Source organism: Oreochromis niloticus, linkage group LG5 (assembly GCF_001858045.2).
Source record: "Oreochromis niloticus isolate F11D_XX linkage group LG5, O_niloticus_UMD_NMBU, whole genome shotgun sequence".
NCBI lineage: Eukaryota > Metazoa > Chordata > Actinopteri > Cichliformes > Cichlidae > Oreochromis > Oreochromis niloticus.
The window spans coordinates 21487017-21509422 of record NC_031970.2 but is presented as its reverse complement, the minus strand read 5'-3'; the positions used below and the strand labels follow the sequence as shown (position 1 = coordinate 21509422).

Sequence of the window (22406 nt, the reverse complement as noted above, 5' to 3'; positions counted from 1 at the left end):
GGATAATTGATTCAAAACTTTCTCCAATTAGCACGTACGGCCCATTTTCTTTTCTTTTTCAGAGGGTTCATCGATTTTAAAGCGATCAACCACATCAGTTTTCCTCTTTACTAAATAAATCTGAATGCTGAAAAACTTTCTAAAACAAATAAAAAGATAAATATAAGATGGAAGAAGCGCAAAAGTAAAAGCAGTGCACATGTCCCTTTGTTTTGCTTCCAAGATTATCCATGCGGGTTTTAGCAGCTTAACCTTGTTTTGATAGATCACTCTCAGCATTTGCTCTCCCGGGCCTCTTACGCTTTACCTCTCCTTCTCTCTGACCAACAATAACCTTTTACCCAGAGAGCTCCTATAGGACCAGAGCAGGGGCAGTTCACAGCACAGCCAACCCATTCGTGCGCACTCAGGGAAATGGTGAGGTGGCACAAAGGCCTGAAACGTTATTGGCTCTGACCAGAATCAGAAGGCGGGGACTGTGACAATGAATGTGCTGAGACACATGTTTACAATAATGGAGCAGAGAGGAAGAATGGAGCTGCACGGGATCAATGAAAACTGTGAGTGTGATTATCAAGTAAGATTTTTATAACCACAGAAAAAGACTCTCAGAGAAGTTTTATATTTCCACGTGGCTGTCTCTGATACTTGTTCTGAGCATTTTTGTGTGCTTGTATGTTTTATGAATGTCAGATTATCTGGTGTGTTTACTCTTAAATCTGTTTCTGGTTCAGTTGTAGTATTGAATGAATGAACTTAAGTGTGCCGAAAGCTCCCAGAGTCAAAGAACAAGAGAGAGGCTTTTACAATGTTTGTCCTGAGAGGAGGAACCTAAATATATCTGACAGCTTTTTCTTTCCTGGAAAAAAAGGAGAGTCACTCTCCTGACTTGCAAGGCTGGATTTGGGTGGCATACCTGAAGCTTACTTAAAATGTTTGCATGATCTCTTGCAGTTGGTGCCTCATTAGAACAGAATGACGGTGAAGAAAGTTAATGAAAGTGAGTGCAGGAGGACACCGTGAGCCTGCGACGTCACAGGACAAAAGTGCAAAGCAGATGTTAAATGAGTAATCGCAGGAGTTGGTAACTTCTGTCTCTGACTTTACTGTACTCTACCAAGTACAGTGCTTTCCCCGCTCCCTAGCACACTGAGGCAAGGGGAGGAAAGCCATCATGAGAACTGTTAAGGCAAACTGTGAAGATCACTTCTCAGCGATGAGTAGCACTCAGCTGCTGAAAACCTCGCCCGAAGAGTCTGTGTTTGCTCCACAGCCTTCCCAGAGGATGTCACCCACTGTGTCGACAGTCCCCTGTGGGGTCTTTGGCCCCTTGCCGCCGCCTCCTGCAGTCTGGCCTCCACTGGACTTTGCCCTGGGCGCTCTTGCCTGCTGCGCAGCCTGTGTGTTCACCAATCCTCTGGAGGTGGTGAAAACACGTCTGCAGCTACAGGGGGAGCTTCGTGCTCGAGGATCCTACCAGAGACACTACCGTGGGGTCCTGCAGGCGCTCTGGGTGGTGGGCCGCACGGATGGGCTACGGGGCCTGCAGAAGGGGCTATCAGTCGGGCTCATCTACCAGGGTGTGATGAATGGCATGAGGCTGGGCTCGTACTCCTACTGTGAAGCTCTGGGGATCACCTCTTTCCACGGGGGGAGTCTGCTGTCAGGGGCAGGTGCTGGAGCTCTGGGTGCCTTCATAGCTTCTCCTGCCTATCTGGTAAGTTTACTAAAGTTTCTCCTTTTTATAGTATCTTCTATAGCACAGGTGTCGGCCTCGAGGGCCAATGTCCTGCAGGTTTTAGAGCTCACCCTGGGCCAACACACCTGAATCAAATGATTAGTTCATTACCAGGCCTCTGGAGAAATCAAGACATGTTTAGGAGGTCATTTAGCCATTTAAATCAGCTGTACTGGATCAAGGATACATCTTAAACCTGCAGGACATCGGCCCTCGAGGCCTGGAGTTCAACACCCCTGTTCTATAGTCATTGTTTCCAGAGGAAGGTATTTCAATAAAACATGAAGCTCCATAGACATAAACTCCTTTAGTGGTCTGCCACTGATTTGGCTTTTGTGCTTGAGCCCTTCATTAAAATCACTTCTATCTGATTTTTTTTTTTTTTGGTTCAGTGTTTTTTGTGACTCTTTTAATTCAAATGAAGTGTCTACCTGTGAGCATCCCCACTACAATATGCATTAATGTAAATGAATTTACTTTCTAGGATCTTTTGCATTAATGATTTTTAAAGACAAATCTGAACAGTCTCAACATATGAAAAGAAAATGCCAAATCCATCCATCCAATGCTGAGGTGGTCTGGGCATCTGATGCCAAATATGAGAGAATTAAGAGAAGAAACAATCATGTTTGCTTCATGTGTGGCACTTTCTTAAATCCTTTTTATTCCCTGGTGTTAAGCTTGTAATCTCAAAGATTTATTTAATCTTTCTGAGAATAGTGATTTGTGGCATGCTCTATATCTCTCCTCTTGTGCGCCTAGTCTTTGTGAATTTTAAAATATAAATATTTTACAAAGACTTGGCTGCTACATCAGTATTTTTTGTACAGTGTAGGTCTGTGTGTTCAATAGCTCAAAGACCAAACCTCACGGGAAACTGAAACCTCACTGAAACCTTTTTATTCAAAGTGACTGAAAACAGTTTGTTCTAATCACGTTAAAGCAGAAGTAACAGAAGCATCAGATCTCCCACTAGATGAGTGGCCTGGATGACAAACCGCCAGGAACTAACTAGGTCACTCATTGTTAAACTGTGATCCGCAGCAAAAAAAACAACACACTCCTAAACTTGTATCACAGTGTAACACAAAGGATTTTCTGTGAACACAAGAAATATGTTACAACAGGATATTTCTCTCTTTTTTTGATATTCAACAGTTCTCATTCATTATTACCACAAAACAAAACAAACAAAAAACAAACAGAATCACATACATTGTCAATGTATGTAATGATTTTAAATTACATATATGGGGGAGAAGAGGAGAGAGGGAGAGAGACAAATATTTACCATCTACTCACCCACAGATTTAAAAAAGAAGAGACAAAAGTGAACTCCCAACCTTTGTGCTCACTTCCTAATTACACAACAGGATATTTCTACATTAAAGGAATAATCACATTCAACATTCAAATGCATCATGGTCTGTATGTGTAGACGTGGTTCAGATGACCGAGTGAAGTTCAAACTGATCCTCAGCATTATAAGAAAGGTGATTTACATGACTTTGAATGTTGTTGTTGTTGTTGTCAGATGAGCTGGTCTGAGTACTGCTGATCTGCTGGGATTTTCCCACATAGTCGTCTTTTGACTTTACAGAGAATGGTCTGGAAAAAAAAAAAAATCCAGTGAGCTGTAGTTCTGTGTGAAAATGGAGACTGGTTTGAGCTGATGGGAAGGCAACAGTTGCTCAAATAGCCACTTTTTAAACCCAAAATATGCACAAGAGCATCTCTGGGGATACAATTCACACAAGTTTATCAAAACTGAATGACAGAAGACTGAAAAAACATTGCCTTGTCTTTGAGACTCCATTTCTGCTGCAATGTTCAGATGGTAGGGTCAGAATTTAATGCAAACAACATGAAGGCGTGGATCCATCCTACCTGGTGGTGATGTAACGGTGTGGAGGATATACCAACTGGGCATCATTTAAACACCACAGCCTGCCTGCGTGTTGTTGCTTCTCTTGTCCATCCCTTTATGACCACAGTGTGCACATCTTCTTATGCCTGCTTCCTGCAGTGCAAGAAGGAAGAATGAAGACACTTCAGAAGGCAAAACAGGTTTGCAGCCCAGTACTAGCAAGGTGTACTTGAAGTGGCTAGTAAGTCTATATTGGAGCAATTTTCGGTTGCTGTAATAATTGTTTTTTCTCATAGAGACCCCACAAAGATTCTTTTCCTGCAAGGCAAAAATTGTGGATCAAGTCTGCTGGCATTTGTGTACAATATACTGTAAAGTTTATTCGAAGTTACTTCTAGGAGCTCATGTTTGAAATTATGTGAAATTCTTCCAAAGTTATTGTTTTTCCAGTATTTCCAGTATAAAATCTACCCCCACCCTCCACCCTTTGTTTCCTTCCTGAACGTCTGCAGCAGAATAATTATACAACTAGGGAATTATGTTCCAAAAAGACTAACTTTGGAAATTCCCCTCTGAAATCGTGTGGTGGAATCTGGTTAGTGAGAGACCAGCAACGCTTTCAGACTAACTTGACAAAATGTGACTAAATGGAAAGTTAAAGAGGGGGGAAATAAATTACAGTGGCTTTATGAAAGGACAGTAAAATGAAATGAACTTGAAAGAAAAGAGAAGCTAAAATACAAACCAGACATCTGTCTGCATTTGAACTGAAGGCCGAAGAAAGAGACCCCAGACCGTTTTCACCTCAAAGGTCTTCGAGCTGTTTTTGCCTAGACCACATAGATGTTTGGCGTAAAGTCATAGATCTAGGTCATTTAGAAAGTCTTCAAAATGCAGTATGATCTCCAGCTTAAGTCCGAGTGTGCATTTTTGTTAGCAGTCCGTCTACATGCTCTCCAAAAAAACATCACTTTCACACCAGCATCAAACTTCACTATCTCTCGATTTATGTCCTCTGCATTTCTACAACTGTACCACTGTTTTTGTTGTTTTTCTGCTTCAGCTGCCAGTCAATACATCCAAGTCCATCTAAGCTTTCTGGACCGTCATGGAAAGATGATACTGTCTGATGACGTATTTATATCACGGTCACTAAATATATCCTGAATGTTTTTCTTTCTGCCTGCTGCTGCCAAACATATACAGTATGTTGTGGGTCCTTCTGTGTGCTGCTGGAAGGCAGTGAAGGTTATTTTACTGACACCACATCTGAGATCAAGAAGGAAACGATGAGTCTTCTTCTCCTTTTTTATTTAGATGTTTTCGTTTTACATGAAATGTGTCATGATTTCACAAGCAGAAAAAAACTTCCTTTACAAGGAAAGTGCAAATGAATCATCTGTATTTGACCAGCTCCTGACAATCTGCATGTTGTGTAACTCCTTCCTCCTCCCTGGTTATCGGGTATCCTTACACAACTCATTCTAACAAATGACTTGGTGACAAGTCTGATGCTCTGTGCACTTTGAACTCTGTTTCAGCAAAGCATTAAGTGAAGCTTGCTGCTGAAAACAAACCATAAGCCTGAATGTTTTTTAAAACTTGCTTGCTGTGTTTTCTTCATAGGTGAAAACCCATCTGCAGGCTCAGACTGTGGCAGCCATTGCAGTAGGTCACCAGCATAACCACCTGGTAAGACGGACACGTTTCACATAAAACACAAGAAAAGCTTACCAGCTGTTTCAATGTTTAATGATGTCAGTACAGGTGTATTAAAATACAATAACTGGCCAAGATGGTGCAAACTATGTGCTCTAGTATAATAATTGTCTCTTTTTAAGCAGGTGTTCATTTGGTAATTAAAATTCGAAGCCCATAACACTCCCATTAATATGACATACTAAGATAGAAAGCTGATAATAAAAACATTAATTGTTGGCACCTGAGGAGAAGAGTGAAAATGGTAATTATAAACACTGCTTATCAGGAACATTATGTAACAAAAAATGGATAAAACTTGTATTTGACGTGTATTTAATATTTTTTCTCTAAAATGCAGTGTGGTGAAAGTATAAAACTAAAAGTATAACTTAAATTATATAGAAGCACAGTAGAACTGCAGACGCATGCTGTTTAAACAGCACATGTCTGCACTTTAAGTATCAGATCATATAATCTGCCCGGCCAAAAGAAAAAGGCTCCACCTATATTTACTTAAGCAAACCAGTAAGAGCCTTCCACTGGATATTTACTGCAGTAATTAATATGGTTTAGCTGTAGTAAGCGGCTTCTCATTTCTCAAACAACCATATCAGAAGATGCATCATGTGGTTAAAAGATGGGTTAAATTATTTGCCTTCATCATGCAAAGACAACAACTAAGGCGATTACTGAAACTACCAAAACCAGGATAAAAGCTGTCCAAAATGCCAGAGCTAGCAACAGTGCCAAAGTGAATGCATTATCAAAGGTTAATAAATACAGCTCCATCTTCTCCATGAAGATTGATCCGAAAGGGTTCTATGTTCAAATTTGCAGCTAATTCCTCCTGAAATCAGCTGCAGAATAAACAAAAATGGAAAGAGCTGGTCTGACTTTATGTATTCAAGGTAATTTTAAATGGTTTGCATGAAGTTACTTCAGGCTGCCTGAATGTTTTGCCTGAATATTATTACCTTTATTTCTGGCTTTAGACAAATACTTTTACTAAGGTATTCGTTTTCACAAATTCTTGCTCACAAATTTTAGTAAAAGAGATTTTAAATAAAGAATAAATAAAGAATTAACTTACAGAATAATTTTTTTTTCCTGTAAAAACCTGACTTGTTTCCCTCTTATTCTAGTGTACCTACCTTTGAATATTTGTAGGCAATTATGAATATTTAATTACAGGGGAATTACACCCTTAGTTGCAAGCCGTATTATAAAATGTTACCTGGTTTTTAAGTGTTATTATCTATACCCTCTACTCACCAGTCCCTTTGTTTTCCTCTATTTCAGGGAGTATCTGATGCCTTTGTTACCATCTATCGAAAAGAAGGTTTAATTGGTCTTTGGAGGGGTGTGAATGGGGCTGTGCCTCGAGTCATGGTGGGATCAGCTGCTCAGCTGGCTACCTTCACCTCAGCCAAGGAATGGGTGTCACATTCTCAGGTAATGTTATCTAAACAGCCAAAAGTTTTATGTCATATGTGACCAAGCTGCTGCCATCCGCTGAAAGTCGGATCATCTTTCTTTGTGTCCTTTCAGTGGTTCAGTCCAAACAGCTGGCTCGCAGTTTTGATGGCAGCTGCAGTCAGTGGAGTTGCTGTGGCCATTACCATGACACCATTTGATGTCATTAGTACTCGGCTCTACAACCAGCCGGTGGATGAGTTGCGTAGAGTGAGTCAGTCTTCAACACAGTTGTCCTCATACTCAATAGTTTCACAATCTAAAAAAAAGCACTGTCATTAAAAAAAAGCAATATGAAATCATTTCATTTATATTATATATTTGTATTGACCTTTATCATCTAATTTATATATTTTTACAGATAGATTATTTCATTTTTTTCTTATATTAGGTATGTATTTAAGGAGAAACTGCCTTTGAATCTTATTGTGCTGTGTACAGTGACAATAAAGGAACTCAGTTTGTTTCAGTTCACTAAAGACTTGCTGTGGTTTTTACATCTGTTTTGTAGGGGCGTCTGTATCATGGATTTTCAGACTGCATGCTGAAGGTGTGCAGAGCGGAGGGCCTGCTGGGTTTGTATAAAGGCATGGGCCCCGTGTTCCTGCGACTGGCCCCGCACACGGTGCTCAGCATGCTGTTCTGGGATCTGATGAGGCAACAAGCAGTGAAGGACAAGTAGAGCTGAAGCACCCATACTTGCACACCGAAAGCACAACTGGGCTCTGCTACAGCTGTCAGAGTGCTCTCTCAGTTAATGAAGCACTGAATTTAAAGCAACTGTGACACATTTTGGGAAGTATACTTATTTACTTTTCTTTCTGAGAGTGAAATGAGAGGATTCATGGATGTTTTTATGGTTAATATGAAGCTAGCATCTGGTTAACTTATCTTAGCATAAAAACAGCTAGCTCTGGGCAAAGTTAATAAAATAGTAAATGGTAACCCTTTAGAATAATAATAATTGCATATAAAATAACAAACTGTTGTTTCAACACTTTTTATTGAACATGCAGAACTAATATAAAATGCTGGTAAATTTTAGAGGCACTGATAGCTGCTGGTAGCTCTGACAAGCTAGCTGTTGCCTTTCACTTTTAGTCTTTATGCTAAGCTAAGCACATGCCTGCTGGCTGTGGCTTTATATTTAACCAACGGACACTGGGTGCCATATCAAACATCTCATCTTACTCTTTTCCAGAAAGAAACATGAGCAAAATGTCAAACTATTGCTTTAAGTACAAGCTTTTCTCTCCCATCTAGCACAGAAAATGAACACTTGAAGCACTTAATCAAGACGGGCATGTTATGCACACACTGGAAGACATCTTTCTCTAAAAATATGTCTGGAGTGTATAAATTTATTGATCAGGGTTTCTTTATACCTCAAGCTTAAGTCTCGTAGGAATTTGCTTGTTAACTCATCAGTGTGTGAGTGCGGTCAACCTGAAGAACAAGTCTTCATCGTTAAAGCAAACAATTGTTTGCCATGTTTATTACACTGTCTAGATGCCTTGTCTGTTCTATTTAAAAAAACAAAAACAAAAAACTGATGGGATTTTCTTTTTTTAAATTCACTGACTTGAACTGACTGTAACTAAAGCCAAGAATGACATTTGTAATTTCAATTTTGTATGTGCAGAAATTTAACCTACTGGTACTTAAAACTTTAAAAGCAATGAACAGTCCTAATAAAGATTTTTTTGTAAGAAACCTGTCTGGTTTGTTTTTATTCTCTGGATAGGTGGTGAATCTTTGGAATACCATTGTAATCTGTGGTGTTTTTTGTTTCTTTGAAATGATTTAATTGACTGGGGTTAAAGGTTTTGAAACCCCTTTCATCAAGAACTGATTGGACTGAAAGCTGAAGCCATATCACGTTTCACCTTTGGACCTTTGGGTGGATGGAGCTTACTAAAACCTGATCAGCTGGAAGAAATAAGGGCTAAGTGATTCGTTTGTAGCACCACTTTGAGTGTTATTGCTGAAACATCACAAGAACATCATAAAGATGTTTCTCTCCTTGATCCTGGGAACCACTGGATGGACACCTTTTGATTCAAAACCATTTGACTGCTTTCTTCAAGGTCTGAAAACCTGTTTTATCCGATTATGGTTAAATTCTCGGCACTTTTGATTGTCATGTCTCCTCTTTACTGGCTTATTTTTGGTTGTGTGTGTGTGTGTGTTTTTTAAAGGGCTCATAGGTGCATGTGGAATATCAGTGCTGTACAACCTGCTGAGAGTTTACAATTTTGTTCAAAATTGCAAGTGAGTTCACCCTTTGAAAGGAAAAAGGGAAAGCATGGCTTGATTTTTGGGAGCGTTGGAGTTACTGTTTTTTCTCCGCACACAGTGATTCTGACTCTGGAAATGGAAGCAAACCCAGGTCATCCTCACTGATCACTCCTCTGAGAGGAAACTGGAGATCAGCCCTCCAGTTCTGGATTCTGACTGTCGTCCTCTCTCTGATGGGCTCGAGGGTTTTCTCCCTGATAGTGCTGGAGTTTTCCCTCAGGGCTGTTTCTACCTGGGCGTCAGCTGGTCTGGTGAGCTCCTCCTTAACAAATACTGCAGCTATATTTATGCATTGCTTTATGCTTGCATGTATCAGCTTTAGTGTTCTTTCATTACACATTTCTAATTCACGTCTCTAAATGCAGGATGCCAGCGGCAGAGGTCTAGACATGATCCTAATCCAGAGCCAGTTCTCCCTGGGTTGTAGCCTCACCGGTACTCTGATCTTCCTCCAACAGGGGGCTCCACACAGCTTCCTCAGCTTATTTCTGGCAGCTGCTCTCAGCTGGAAACTGGCAAGCTTGAGCCACAGTCTGTGGAACCATGTGGCCAGACTCTACCCGCTGCACAGCACTAAACATTACTGTGGGAAGTGCATCACTCTTCTAACCTCCGGACACACCATACTGGCTTCACTGCAAAGAGCGGTTGTCTTGGCTTTTGCTGTAGCAAGTGTTGCTTCCACCGCTACGGTTTATGACCACTTCCTGTCCCAGAAGGATGCTATGAAGTTCTGGACTCTGCTGACACTCTGTTACATTATGTTGCTCGTGTATATTCAAGGTGATGGTCAGTACTGCTGAGAGTGGAACTTAATTAATCCTCAGCAAAGTAATAATTAAAATAGTTAAATCGATTTAAATAATATTATATGGATTTTAGAAATAAAGGTAGACCATAAGTGATGAAATGAAGCCCTATAAATGTAAAAAGCAGTATATATAAATTAAAAACTTAGAATTGATGGCAAAAACAGCCTATAAAATCAGTAAGCACAAGGCCAAGGCTTTTTGGCATCATGTGTAACTTTTCTGTCTGTGCTTGCAGAGGACGAGCATCGGCAGACGGGCACAGCGGCCCTCCTGCACTCTGTAGTTATGCGGCTGGGAGCCTTGCTGGTCCTAATGCTTGCAATGGGATACTGGTCTGATGTGTTTCAAATCCTCATCGCGTTTCTGGGAGAAGCAGTCTGTCTGTTGCCTTCTCGGGATCTTCTGCAGGCTTTGCTAAAGGTCTGGTCTTTGCCTCGTTTTGTTTTAGTTGCTGTAGTCGTGAAAATAACATGACGGGAGGTTGAATTCTCATGTTTCCTTTTCAGGAAGAAGAAGAGGAATCAAGCTTGAGCAGATGTGACGAGCGCTCCAGTCACAAAAGAACCACAATTAAAACATCATCACGTGGCAGATAACGGTGCACCCAAACTCCACCACAATGATTATCATTGACTGTGTCACCTGTAAAGATGCACTATTACTTTGTGAATGTCAATGGAAAATTGTACTTAGTAGTTTTAAAGGCTTTAATTGACTTCTTGCTGTTTTGGGGTCTTATATTAAACAGAAATAATATAAAAAATAAGCTGATTTAATATTTAATGTCCAGCCATTTATTCTTTTTTCGCTAATCCAAGTCAGGCTTGTGTGGGAGCTGGAGTCTGTCCCAGCTTTTATGGGGGGAGAGGCGGACAGCTTGCCAGTCTATCACAAAGATAACACAGAGAGACCTACTTGCTTGTCTTCGGACTGTGGGAAGAATCCAGAGAGAACCAACACAGGCACAGAACATGTAAACTCCACATAAAGAGAGGCAACAGTGGTAACCACTAAACCACTGTGCCACCCATACTGTGTTTTAAATGATGGAAGCCAGATATCTGAAAAGATTACCAAGCAGCATAACAAAAATGATGTATTCAGGATGATGGTCTTCAACACTGAGACACATCTGTACAACAATTTAAGTAATCTAGTGATGTAAAGCAGGATGGGGACTGTGGATGAGCAGGATACTGATGAAATATACTGCATATTTAAAATAAAATGCTGTTTGCTGTGGTCAGAGACTGAAACAATAAAAGTGCTCGTTACTATAACAGAGAAGCGTTTGCCACTTTTCTGATCACACTACTTTGGAGAACAGTAGAAGTACTGATTAGTTACAGCTCATTTATTATAATTCAATAATGTTTCAGTGAAGTTTACTGTGATTTTTTTCATAAAATATTCAGTTATTTATATTTTATTGTTAAATGAACTGAAGAGAAACTGTTGATGTGTTTATTAAAGGATGGCTGTAATCAGGGCATTAACCCAGTGAGGTTAACTAGTTTAAATAGTAATCAGTGTGTGCTAGTTAGAACGAATGTGCAAGTTTTGTCCCCTGATTACCAAGACTTTGAAGTACAATTAAAAAATATATATACATGCAAAACTATTGAGTCACATCTTGTTTCTTTAGATTTTGTTAGGACAATGAAAAATGGGTGCAGCAATTTATTGAAATGTGCAAACAAACATGGAAATACAGTGCTGCTCAAATAGTTTTTAGACCTGACACTTGTCCAGTTTCAGATGTTTCAAGTACACACCACACACAGTGTTGAGATATCCCAAGAGCTCAGCTAATAGCTCTTTGGAAGTCACCTTATTGGTTAAAATAAAAACAAACAAACAAAAAAAAACTATTTTATGTCTGTCAAACAAGTGCCTAAAGATTTTTTTTTTTGCTAAGTTATCTGTTATGTGTAAACACAACACTGCTTCATTCCTTGAGTAAGGTGTCTTTTCAGTATTTGAATGAGTTATAGGTTCAGTGGTTTAACAGATTTTTAAAAATCCTGTGAAGATGGTCAGGTACAAAGATTAGGCTGAAAATGAGTGAAAAAGCAGCCAATGTCCAAAGAAAAACTTTGAAATACTTTCAGAAAGCCTGGCGAGACATTGCTCAAGACCACTAAAAATAAAGGTCTAGCTCCTTGGAAGCAAATTATGAAGAAAATGAGGGTGAACCAAGACTTTTATGAGTCTAGGGCCACCATATTCATTCCATAAAGTTAGGGTCACTGTCAGTTACAACTTAGGCCTCAGAAAGTTAAACGAGCACTCCAAACACAAATGTCAGATCAGAGTTCTGTTAATCTGGAGTGATTTTTAAAAATCTGGAAACAAAACAATCCTACATCGCAAACTAGAGTTGTCGAAGGAGAGAAAGAGAGAGAGAGAAGAAGACAGATAGGAGGTGGTGATAGAAAACTATATGCAACTGGATTAATGTGAATACTGTAGGAATCAGCCGTTTTGAAGCTTTACCCTTCAGGACTAACAGCCCGATTATGCTGCCGTCTCCTGCTTCGTTTTTTGTCTCTCCCATAACATCATTTAGATTTTATGAAAGTAATCTTTACTGAGTAAAAGCTTGACTTTTCTGCCTCAATACTTACAAAGTCAGTGTGCGTGTAAAGTGTATTTGTGACCATGCTATTGTTTTTTCCCATCTGCCGTGTTTCTTCCTGTTCCTTTCACTTCCTTTCATTCTTTTCAGCTTTTGTTGCTGTTCTGCAAAATCCACCCCCGTAAAAACACATAAGCACAAAAACGATACTGTGGTGTTGGTGATTAAATTGAAAAGTCAAGCTGCTGAAAGCAGCGAGGAGGTTCAGAGGGTCTAATGAGGATTTGGGCTGTTGGAGGGCGGAGCGTGGAGGTCTGGGGATTGTGTCATCAGTAGGCATGCTCCCTCCTGCAGCCGTGACATCACTGCAGCATTCCTTTCCACAGAGCTGGAACAACAGAGACCCCCATCACTCTCCGCATCGCCATCTCCTGTTAACCCTCTCTGCACATTCCTCCCTCTCCCGCTCTTCTTCCAGGCTGACCCATATCAATCAGGAATGTTTTATTCAGTGCTCGGTCTCTCGCTCCATCTTCCTGTTTGACTTTTAGGAGGGACCTGACACGCTTTGGCTCAAGAGAGTAATCATAATATTTGCTGATCAGCACATCTGATATTACTAAGACTGACTGTGATGGGGAACAGCAAACACAACAAAGCACTTCTTCATAGCTCCCACAGACATCACTCTGTACCCCCCCCCCCCCCCCCCTTCTCCTAATACACCAACATCTCCTCTTGCACAATGCCCTGATTCACTGCACCGTAATGCCGCTGGTCCTGGAAAGCTAAACACAAAAGCTCCCGATGAAGTCCAGCACCTATTATCGGACAGTGTTTTCTGCTCTGTGCGTCCCAAATGGAAGCAATGCCATGAGACACTGATAGAGAGTCAGGGCTTAAGTGATATAATGTTGTGGGGGAAGGGACGAAGGAAAGAGGGAGAAGAAAAAAGGGAGGCAGACTCAACCAGGGAGGTAGGGAAAATAAAGCTGACAGAACAATGAGGCAGAACTGCGCAGGGGAGAAAAAGAGGGCAGTTTGAGATAGAAATTTGCTGGAAAAGGCAGGTACAGTCACATCCTGCTGGCATGCAGAGAGATAAAGAACTGGGAGTTTGCTTGTGTGTGTGTGTGTGTGTGTGTGTGTGTGTGTGTGTGTGTGTGTGTGCGTGTGTGTGTGTGTGTGTGTGTGTGTGTGTCTGACTGCCTGCTTGCTTCTGGGTAAAATCCTTATGAGGAACTTTATGGCACCGTGTATTGCATTTGTTAAAAAAACAAAACAAAAAAAAGAGGCTGTGTGATTTCGGTATGAGTGCACACATGTTGCATAACTCAGTGTGGGTGTGTGTCTACGTGCATGCACTCTTGTCTGTGTGTGTGTGTGTGTGTGTGTGCAGCCTGCCAAGTTTTCATAGTAGATGAATGTGTCATGTCTTTTACTGCACTTTGTCCGAGATTAACTGTTCACCTTTTACGGTCGGGAGGGAGGCGGTGTTGTCATTCAGCCAGAGAAGGAGGAGGAGGGGTCGACTGACGGAGGGAGGTACAGAAGGAAAAGGAGTGGCCTTCTGCAGATAGCAGCCCCTCTCTACCGGAGTAAAGTCTTCTCTCAGAGGCAGCTCATAGGAGGGAAAATAAACCAGAGATTTGGGAGATATAGAACGGGAAAGAAGAAAGAAGCAAAGAGAAAGCACATTTTCTTCCAGGTATGTGACACAGCCTATGTGAGTGGTTTTACAGCATACAGATGATTCACATTTGTGCTTTCTGACTCTAGGACCATTCATTATGGTTAATGAGAGCTGTAAGCGGGTGAATACAGCTGTGCAACTATACCTAGATTAAATTAGATCAACATGATAGGAAATAAATGTCTGTTTTGTCTTCAGTATGAGTTCTGTTCTTGTAGTTTAGTGTTGTTTGATATTACAAACTGAGTCTGTGGTTTATGCTGTGTTTCTCTCTGTCGCAAGCAGTCATGAGTTTATTCTTCTGTCTTCCTTTCAGGCTGTGTGAGACTTTTGTACAGTCATGGCATCAGCAGCTCCACCAAAAAGGGTGGTTTCTTCTGTCTTCATCACTCTGGCTTCTCCTCACCGAGCCACCGTGACCCCACAGCAGCAGCCCGCCCTTCAAGCCCACAGTGCCCCGGCTAGAGAGAAACAGCATCCTGCTGTAAGAGTCAGCCCAGGTGACAGCATACCTGCCCTCAGGCACAGCAGAGAGGACAAGTCACTGCCGTCAGAGTCTTATGGCAGCCTAAAGAGCAAAGGCTTGACTAATGCGGGGTCCTCGGCCCTGGTTTCAGGCCCACAGAGCCACATCCCCCCCAAACGTGAACCAGGCAAAACACAGCTTCAAGAAAAAAATGACCAGAGGAGTTCATCAGGTATTTATTGTATTGTTGTTTATTGTTATTTTTTTTCCATAGTTATATAGACTATCTATAAAATATTAGAAAATGGCCCAGATCTAAATGAGAATTTATGTATTTCCTGACCTGCATTTCAAAATATCTGATCACAAAATGTAAAGTATTGATTCTATACATCTAAAAGACTTTTAAAAGAGCCCAAAAAGTTTTCTTAAATTAACTCAGTTTTCTATCACCGGAGTCAGTGAAAGTTCAGGCTGAAGATGATGAGTCTGAAGATGAACTCTATCTTTGAGTATGAAGTTTTAAAAAAACCAGAAGCCTCTGACTGCATCACTTTCTGTGTGTATAGAAAACACATTAAAAGAAAGAAGAGGCAACAAGTCCACTCTCAGTCCAGCTGCAAGGATTATAAACATTTTTAACTTGTTCATTGTGAGGCGAGATTATTTTAGGAAGATCATGGTAAATCTACGGAAAGTCACTCATGTGGGTGTAAAGTGATTCTCTGCTTTGTGTTGCACACACACACACACACACACACACACACAGACACACACACACACACACACACACACACAGAGCAGGCTGTCACCATGTGTATGTGTATAGACAGGTGAGACAGGTGACAAATTAAAGGAACAGCTAACATTACCAGCCAGTTTCCCAGACAGGGATTGAGCCTTGTCCTAGACTTAAAGAAAAAAATCAATGAGGATCTCCCCAGAAATGTTTCAAGGCTTAATTCATGTCTGGGAAACTGAGCCCATGTGCTTTGGTAAGGTTTTCAGTCATCATGAGCCCCCAGAACAGCTGCAGCTCTCCTTGGCATTGATCCTCCAAGTCTTTGACTTATACTGAAGGGATAAACAGATTCTCCTAAAAGATGTTCCCTATTTTATTTATTTTTTATGATGGTGGTTCTCATGGAGATATGGAATTGGGATGACATAAGGTGAATGTGTAGGCCATAAACCATGATTCATCAAACCATGTTTTACACCCTCCTGCCCCGTGGATAAGGACAGTGTCTTCCTGGAAGAGACAACTCCCATCAGGACACAAATATTTTATCGTTAGACAAACGTTACTAAAGCAAGAGTGTCAAACTCAATGACAACGACATCAGGGGCTGGAAATATACAGTATACGGATACACTTGAACTTAAGGTAAAATGCATGTCCTGCATATCTTCTATCAAGCATTAACACCTGAACCAGTGAACAAAAAGTCACCGTGCAGAATGCAGTATCAACGAGGAGGTTGATGAACGATCCAGAATAAAATTAGTGCAGGGCCATGGGGGTCTCGATTTTAACATGTACTTTAAAAGGACAAGTAGACCAAATTTATGTCAGCACAGCACATCAGATCCAATTACTACATGTGATTAAACATTCAGATTTTTCATCTAATTTGTCATTAGTCTGTTTTTTGAAATCAGCTGTCTTTGCTGGTACAAAATCACCTAAAACTGTGTTCTCGTGCCAAACAGAGCTTTTCCCTCCTCCTCCTCCTCTTCCTCCCCCTCCCTCTGATGCACCGCCTCTATGTCCGGGAGAGTTGCTCTCTGAAGAATCAGCACTTCCACCACCTCCTCCAGCCCAAGAGTCTTTCCCCCACCCCGTGACCCCAGGCCAGCAGCCAGTTTACAACCCAGAGGTATGCAGACTTATCTTACAGTGTCACTATAACAAATGACACTTAAAATCTTCCAGTTTGCGGCTTCAAAAACATGATGCCAAATTTCCTTTTTAAAAAAATGGTTTCAAACATTTTAAACACATGACTATTTATTTTGTGTACAATGAATGATTAGCTTTCCACAGCTTTTCCACAAGCTTTTCACAGTGGCTGTAAAGCGCCATCACCAAAACAGAAAGAACAGGGCTCTTATATGACCATCTTACTAAAAGTGTGCACACTTGCTTTCACAAAATCATCAACTTCCAAACTGCTCCCGTAGATAAACAAAAACTTTATTGCTCCATGTCTGTGTAGACAAAGATCAGTTGGGTGGGGTGAGTGGCGGTGGGGGGTTGACAGCTAAATTATTTTCTTCCTCTCCAGTTTCTGAGAATTTTACTGACTGAATAAAGGCTGAAACGCTTAAACTCAACAACTCGTCTTTTGAATCACCAGCAGGTCTTTACACAAAAAAAGGTAAAGTCTTTATGTGACTGGTGAAAAGGGTTAGAAATAATCTGTAGAATTGCACTGGTATGTTTGAAGTATTAAAAAAATAGTATTCACCACTCATTTTAAACCAAACCTTAAAACCACAGTGAAATTAAAATGTTTGTTTGCCTTGGTCCTGATGATGTGCTGTGGATAACGCTGGTGTTTTTATGCCTGTTGCATTCAGAGCCACTTTTAAACAACACCCGTATGTGTTCAAACTCAAGCGCTGCTAAATTATGCGGTTCACCTCTGTAGGCGAAACTCAACTTGTCAGTTTAATAATGCGCTTTACATTTAAGGTGAAAGCAAGAACACCATCTAGTGGGTTAATCCCAGATGACCAAATCCACAGGATCCACCAAAACAGCCAAGACAAAGAGAGCAAAGGTAACCTGATCTCTGTTTATACACTTTGCCACTCTGCGTGCCACATTATTATAACCTGCTTTGACTTTGTGTGTGCACAATGCAGATCTGTGCGGCTTCTGTCGAAAGCCGGTGGCTCCTTCTGAACCTGCGATAGAGGCCTTAAACAGGACTTACCATGATGGCTGCTTCCAGTGTAGATCTTGTCACATTCCCCTGGCTGGTAAACAGTACTACAACAAGGCCGGGATCCCGCTCTGCGAAGACTGTTACCAGGTAGTGCAATACAGGGTGTTAACCAAGCTGTGAATATACATGCAAACTTTAACCTCCTGAAACCTGAGCTCTTCTTTGGGGTGCATCTTTTGTTTCTTCTAGCTGTTTGAGATTAGCTGGACATGATGAGTAGAAAAACTAAACGTCATCATTGAACAGAAAGGATTTTTTTTATTGGTTTATTTTACAGCATAATACATCAATGCTTCTGAATATTTTTAAAGTGTTGAAATATTGAGCAGAATGAAGCATAAAGTGCAGAAAGCCCAAAATGTACTATCCCCATATGAGGACACAGAGTCTCAGGTGGTTAAAAAAGGCTCATAACCATGTTTGGGATTTTTTTTGCATTTGTGCATGCATATTTTAAGCTCAATGTAATGTTTCACAGGACTGGTAAATGCTTCTTATACAGCGCCTTCCTACTCTTCATACTACAAGCCTCATTCACCCATTCACACACACCCCCATGTTTTCTAAGCCTGAGTGCTCTCTGTCTAACATTCACACTGTGATGAATGCATCGAGAGCTGGAGATCAAATCACCACCACCCTACAGTTAGTAGACAACCTGCTCTACCTGCTGGACACAGCTGCCCCATTCAAGTAGAATGTCTTTCTTCACTACATTCATTAAAACTATACATGAAGACGAATTCATTTCCAAGTTCTTCATTGCTAAAGCAACCATTTCCCTGCTCTATTTCCTCTCCAGTCAACTTGAGACCACTGATTCTCTAATCAACCAGCAGAGTTACTGAGCATGCATAGTGATACACCTGTATCCTTAAAACAGTGGGTAAGAGAGGGAATCCAGAAAGCCTGAGAAAGTCAAGTTAAATCAAAGTTTTTTTCAAACAAAAATGACTCCAGATTTTCATAAAATCCCACAAAACGCTAGATAAATCTGTCACTGTGGTGTGTTACAACAGACTGAAGAGCAATAAAACAGCCACATGCAAACAGATATGTTTGCATGTTTGCCCCTCATCGTGAGCCCTAAACTGGACCAACAATTCAGATCAGATGGGATTTTCATACTTACAACATGTAAATAAATGTTTAAGCATTTGAAATTATCACATGTGATGAGTGAAATATGCAGAGGGCAGGGGGGTCTGAGAGAAGACAAATAATTAGATGTCCAGGTTCATGTTTTCATAAAAACAACCAGACTTGCTAAACTTGCACTATTTGATGCCTCAAACATTTTCAGAAACAGACACAATGCAAAAAAAAAAAAAAAAGCAGATTAAAACGTACATTTTTAAGGTAATTAACGGTGTATCTTTGTCCATGTCTTAGGCCAGTTTGGAGCTCTGCTGGGCATGTGGGGAGGCTATCACAGATCACATAATCCGTGCACTCGAGCGAGCGTACCATCTTTCTTGTTTCACCTGCACAACATGTAAGAGGCAAATTGGAGAGCAGGCTTTTGCCCAGGGAGAAGTTGGAGAAGTTTACTGCCTTCAGGACTATTACAGGTACGAAGGGAAAAAAACTACTAGAAGGGTTTATGTAAAGGATCAATATATACAGTTGTGTTCAACTTAATTTGACATGTCATTACAATGCTTCTGTTGCATTATAAACCACCTATTTGCCTAAAAGTGTAATAAACTTTTTCTTTTTTTATCTAACATTGTAAAGGAAATACGCTCCAAAGTGCAGTGCCTGCAACCAGCTTATCATTCCACAAGAAGATGGTACTGACAGCTATACAGTTGAATGTCTGGGGCGTTCCTACCATGAGAACTGCTACAGATGTGAGGTTGGTGTTTTGTGTGCAAACATTTCATTACACAGACACATTGGCAAGGATACAAACACAGAGACAGATATTAGTTTAGTACCAGCAATAAGTTTTTTCATATTGTGTGCAGGTCTGCGCCATCCAGCTGTCTCCTGAACCGAATGAGCATGGCTGCTATCCTTTAGACGGGAAGATGCTTTGTAAGCCCTGTCACCTGAACCTGGCTTCTGGTCAGCACTAATCCCACGTGAACAGCAAGCAAGAAAAAACTGAAAAAAGAGATGGGAGACTGTGCATGTGCCTTTAGAATGAATGTACAAATGCCTTAAATGCTTCTTTCACTAGAGAAAAACTATATTTTTACAGTATATCATGCTTTCTGAAGATTATCTTCTTTTTTTCATCATTTTGCACTTAATACAGTCTACAAAAGCAACAATTATATTCCTGCAACTCACTTTACAAAAAATGTACGAGAATAAATGGAACCCCAGTCACTATGCTGTTTCTCAGTCATCATACAAACATATAAATAATCAACTTTAACTTGAAAAAAATGATAGAAAATTAATCTAATATATTTTATCTCTAGTCACCTTCAAACTGCATCTACATCATCAAACCAAACAGCCAAACCACTAACAAGTAAGAAGTAATCGTCAGGCAGACTGTTTTTAACATCGTCTTCTGCCTTAATAAAACAAAGTTATCCAGCACAGTATCAAAGTCTCATTCGGATTCCAGTGAAATTGCTTTATTTATCGTTACTATCTCAAAATGACTTGCGGTAATTCATATCTCTGTGCGTACACATGTATTAAATTGTTTTATGAAAAAATGTTGTCATTTTTGTTTCTGTTTATCACTTCGCTTTCACTTCACTTCACTTTCTTCACTTTTTAATCAGGGGGTACAATACGTTGTAACGTTGCAGGTATCAACAACAGCTATTCAGTTCAGTTCAGTTTTATTTATATAGAGCAAAATAACAACAACAGTCACCTCAATGTGCTTTTTATTGTAAGATGATGACCGTACAATATTAGAGAGAAAAGCCCAACAATCAGATGTGATGGTGACAGTGGGAAGGAAAAACACCCTTTTAACAGGAAGAAACCTCCAGCAGAACCAGGCTCAGAGAGGACAACCATCTGCCACAAGCAGCTGGAAAATAGACCTCAAGGATCTCTTAAGTTTTAAGGCTAGAGTAACCTATAAGAACCCTCAACTAGGTCCAATATTTTTACACAATTTTTACCTTTACTGTTTCACAAAAGTTTAAAAATGGAATGTCCGCAATTGAGACTTTTTGAATGCAGGATATTTTATAACAATAGTTTTACTCCTATTTTTAGTAGGAGCAAAGCAAAAGATGAATCAAATAATAATAATCAAATCACTTGAATTATACTACCTATACTACTAATTAATGTACTCTGAGCTAATCCTGATTTCTAATATTGATCTTGAGAGGAATGATGTTTCAGGTACATGGGCCAGACGTGGCCGTCAAAAAGGCCAGGTGGGTCTGGTACCAGGTAGTTTCTTGAGCACCTCTTCTTTTTGCATTCTTCATTCTTCTGACCACTGGCACACTTATTTCTGTCGATATAATTCAATAAGGAAGCAGTGCTCCATACAAAGTCTTCCAATTCATTTGAATCAAATGAAATTTGAAGCACAGCTGAACTTGGCTTATACAGACAAATAAACGGTCATACTACAGTCATATAACAAAAGAATAACAAGAATATATTCTACACTATCATAAATAAAGAAGAGCAGCTTTAACAGTGGTACAGGTAGGTGGTGGAATAGACAGACATGACATAAAAGAGGTACATTAGAGGTATTTTAGCTGTTGCACTTTGCACTTTAGGGGGATATTCCACTTAATGTGGTTATTGCACACGGATCAGCAACGTTTAGTGCCTGCTTAGAGTTTATTGTGAGTACCTGCTTGCAGAAGGCAGCAATGACTTGCTCTGTGAGGCCCATGCTGTTGTTTCTATCCCTCTTTCTGACTTTTTAGCCACATAATTTAAGGCAAAATTAAAAATCACATTACATGTGAATATACTTTTTATCATTATGAATGTATTTATCAATGACAACATACTTAATATCATTTCTTTTATTCAAAATAATGCACAGTGACGAGCTGGAGACTTTTACACACTGTTTACGTAGTGCTCTCACTCACACACAGAGCCAAGGACATGCACAGTCATAACAACGCTCCCAGAATCTAGGTGAAATAGTCAGCATCAAAATCATTTCATTACTCAAACTACATTTTCTTACTCATCATATAGATTAGGTTTATTCTTGATTAGAATTTGATTAGAATTAAGCATGATTAACTATTAGCAAAATCACATATAGATAAACTCTGTTTTAATGCTCTATATAATTTTTCCCATAAAAAGGCTGGGTGTTAAGTTTTAGTCCACTTTTGGACAGAGATGAGCTAGGGGATCTCAATCTGTTTGACACCAGAGCATACCTCCACCTCTACAGGCTCTCTTCCACTTGCTACCTAGTCTCACTATGGATCACAGTGTTGTCTGCAAACATCATAGTCCACTGAGACTCCTACCTAACCTCTCCATCACCACAGCAAACAAGAAGACCCCGATGTAATCCCACCCCCACTTTGAACCCATCTGTCACTCCCGCAGCACAGTGTCTCGCTGTCCTCATACATGTCCAGGACCACCCTCGCATATTTCTCTGCCAGTACTGACTTCCTCATGCAGTACTTCCTCTGCTGGCACCCTCTGGGCCTTTTACGGTCAAAACAGTAGTTTGATTAAGATAAGATAAAATTGATTTATTCATTTAAGCATTGCCCTTGTTTGCACTGAACACACCAATAATAATTGGAAAAACATTGACTGCATGGGACTCACAAGGCGTTGCATTGTAAAGCAGATTGTATTTTTTCACTGCCTTTATCTGCCTATTTGTCGGCTTGTCAGAGCGA

General features: G+C 40.3%; 3 protein-coding genes across 4 annotated transcripts; all 3 read left to right on the top strand.

Moving 5' to 3' along the window:
- The first annotated feature begins 176 nt into the window (after positions 1-176).
- Positions 177-8492, top strand: slc25a34 (solute carrier family 25 member 34). Its single transcript, XM_003441256.5, has 6 exons — positions 177-560; positions 955-1717; positions 5232-5297; positions 6606-6758; positions 6855-6989; positions 7291-8492. The coding sequence occupies exons 2-6, from the start codon at positions 1175-1177 to the stop codon at positions 7459-7461; spliced, it is 1068 nt and encodes a 355-aa protein (XP_003441304.1). The 5' UTR covers positions 177-560; positions 955-1174; the 3' UTR covers positions 7462-8492.
- A 128-nt stretch (positions 8493-8620) lies between these two features.
- On the top strand, positions 8621-11173 carry LOC100710218 (transmembrane protein 82). Of its 2 annotated transcripts, none has more exons than XM_005469596.4 (6): positions 8621-8866; positions 8978-9050; positions 9136-9328; positions 9443-9860; positions 10125-10309; positions 10396-11173. In XM_005469596.4, exons 1-6 carry the CDS (start codon positions 8791-8793, stop codon positions 10483-10485), a joined length of 1035 nt encoding a protein of 344 aa, XP_005469653.1. In that variant the 5' UTR covers positions 8621-8790; the 3' UTR covers positions 10486-11173. The 2 variants fall into 2 exon arrangements, with proteins under 2 accessions (XP_005469653.1, XP_005469652.1); XM_005469595.4 differs by having other exon boundaries at positions 9443-9866.
- A 2672-nt stretch (positions 11174-13845) lies between these two features.
- Positions 13846-20141, top strand: fblim1 (filamin binding LIM protein 1). The gene is made up of 8 exons (XM_003441254.5): positions 13846-14175; positions 14477-14858; positions 16340-16506; positions 17325-17412; positions 17498-17667; positions 18973-19151; positions 19318-19438; positions 19551-20141. Exons 2-8 carry the CDS (start codon positions 14501-14503, stop codon positions 19659-19661), a joined length of 1194 nt encoding a protein of 397 aa, XP_003441302.1. The 5' UTR covers positions 13846-14175; positions 14477-14500; the 3' UTR covers positions 19662-20141.
- Positions 20142-22406: the final 2265 nt, after the last annotated feature.

What these genes read in the sequence shown, in the direction of transcription:
- slc25a34 (XM_003441256.5), top strand. Translation starts at nt 1,175, where the DNA reads ATGAGAACTGTTAAGGCAAACTGTGAAGATCACTTCTCAGCGATGAGT. An exon ending in GTCACCAGCATAACCACCTG is followed by an intron (nt 5,298 to 6,605) that starts GTAAGACGGACA and finishes CCTCTATTTCAG; the next exon opens with GGAGTATCTGATGCCTTTGT. An exon ending in CGGTGGATGAGTTGCGTAGA is followed by an intron (nt 6,990 to 7,290) that starts GTGAGTCAGTCT and finishes TCTGTTTTGTAG; the next exon opens with GGGCGTCTGTATCATGGATT.
- LOC100710218 (XM_005469595.4), top strand. Translation starts at nt 8,791, where the DNA reads ATGTTTCTCTCCTTGATCCTGGGAACCACTGGATGGACACCTTTTGAT. An exon ending in ATTTGACTGCTTTCTTCAAG is followed by an intron (nt 8,867 to 8,977) that starts GTCTGAAAACCT and finishes TGTTTTTTAAAG; the next exon opens with GGCTCATAGGTGCATGTGGA. An exon ending in TTCTGCAGGCTTTGCTAAAG is followed by an intron (nt 10,310 to 10,395) that starts GTCTGGTCTTTG and finishes TTTCCTTTTCAG; the next exon opens with GAAGAAGAAGAGGAATCAAG.
- fblim1 (XM_003441254.5), top strand. Translation starts at nt 14,501, where the DNA reads ATGGCATCAGCAGCTCCACCAAAAAGGGTGGTTTCTTCTGTCTTCATC. An exon ending in AGCCAGTTTACAACCCAGAG is followed by an intron (nt 16,507 to 17,324) that starts GTATGCAGACTT and finishes TTTACATTTAAG; the next exon opens with GTGAAAGCAAGAACACCATC. An exon ending in TGCCTTCAGGACTATTACAG is followed by an intron (nt 19,152 to 19,317) that starts GTACGAAGGGAA and finishes AACATTGTAAAG; the next exon opens with GAAATACGCTCCAAAGTGCA.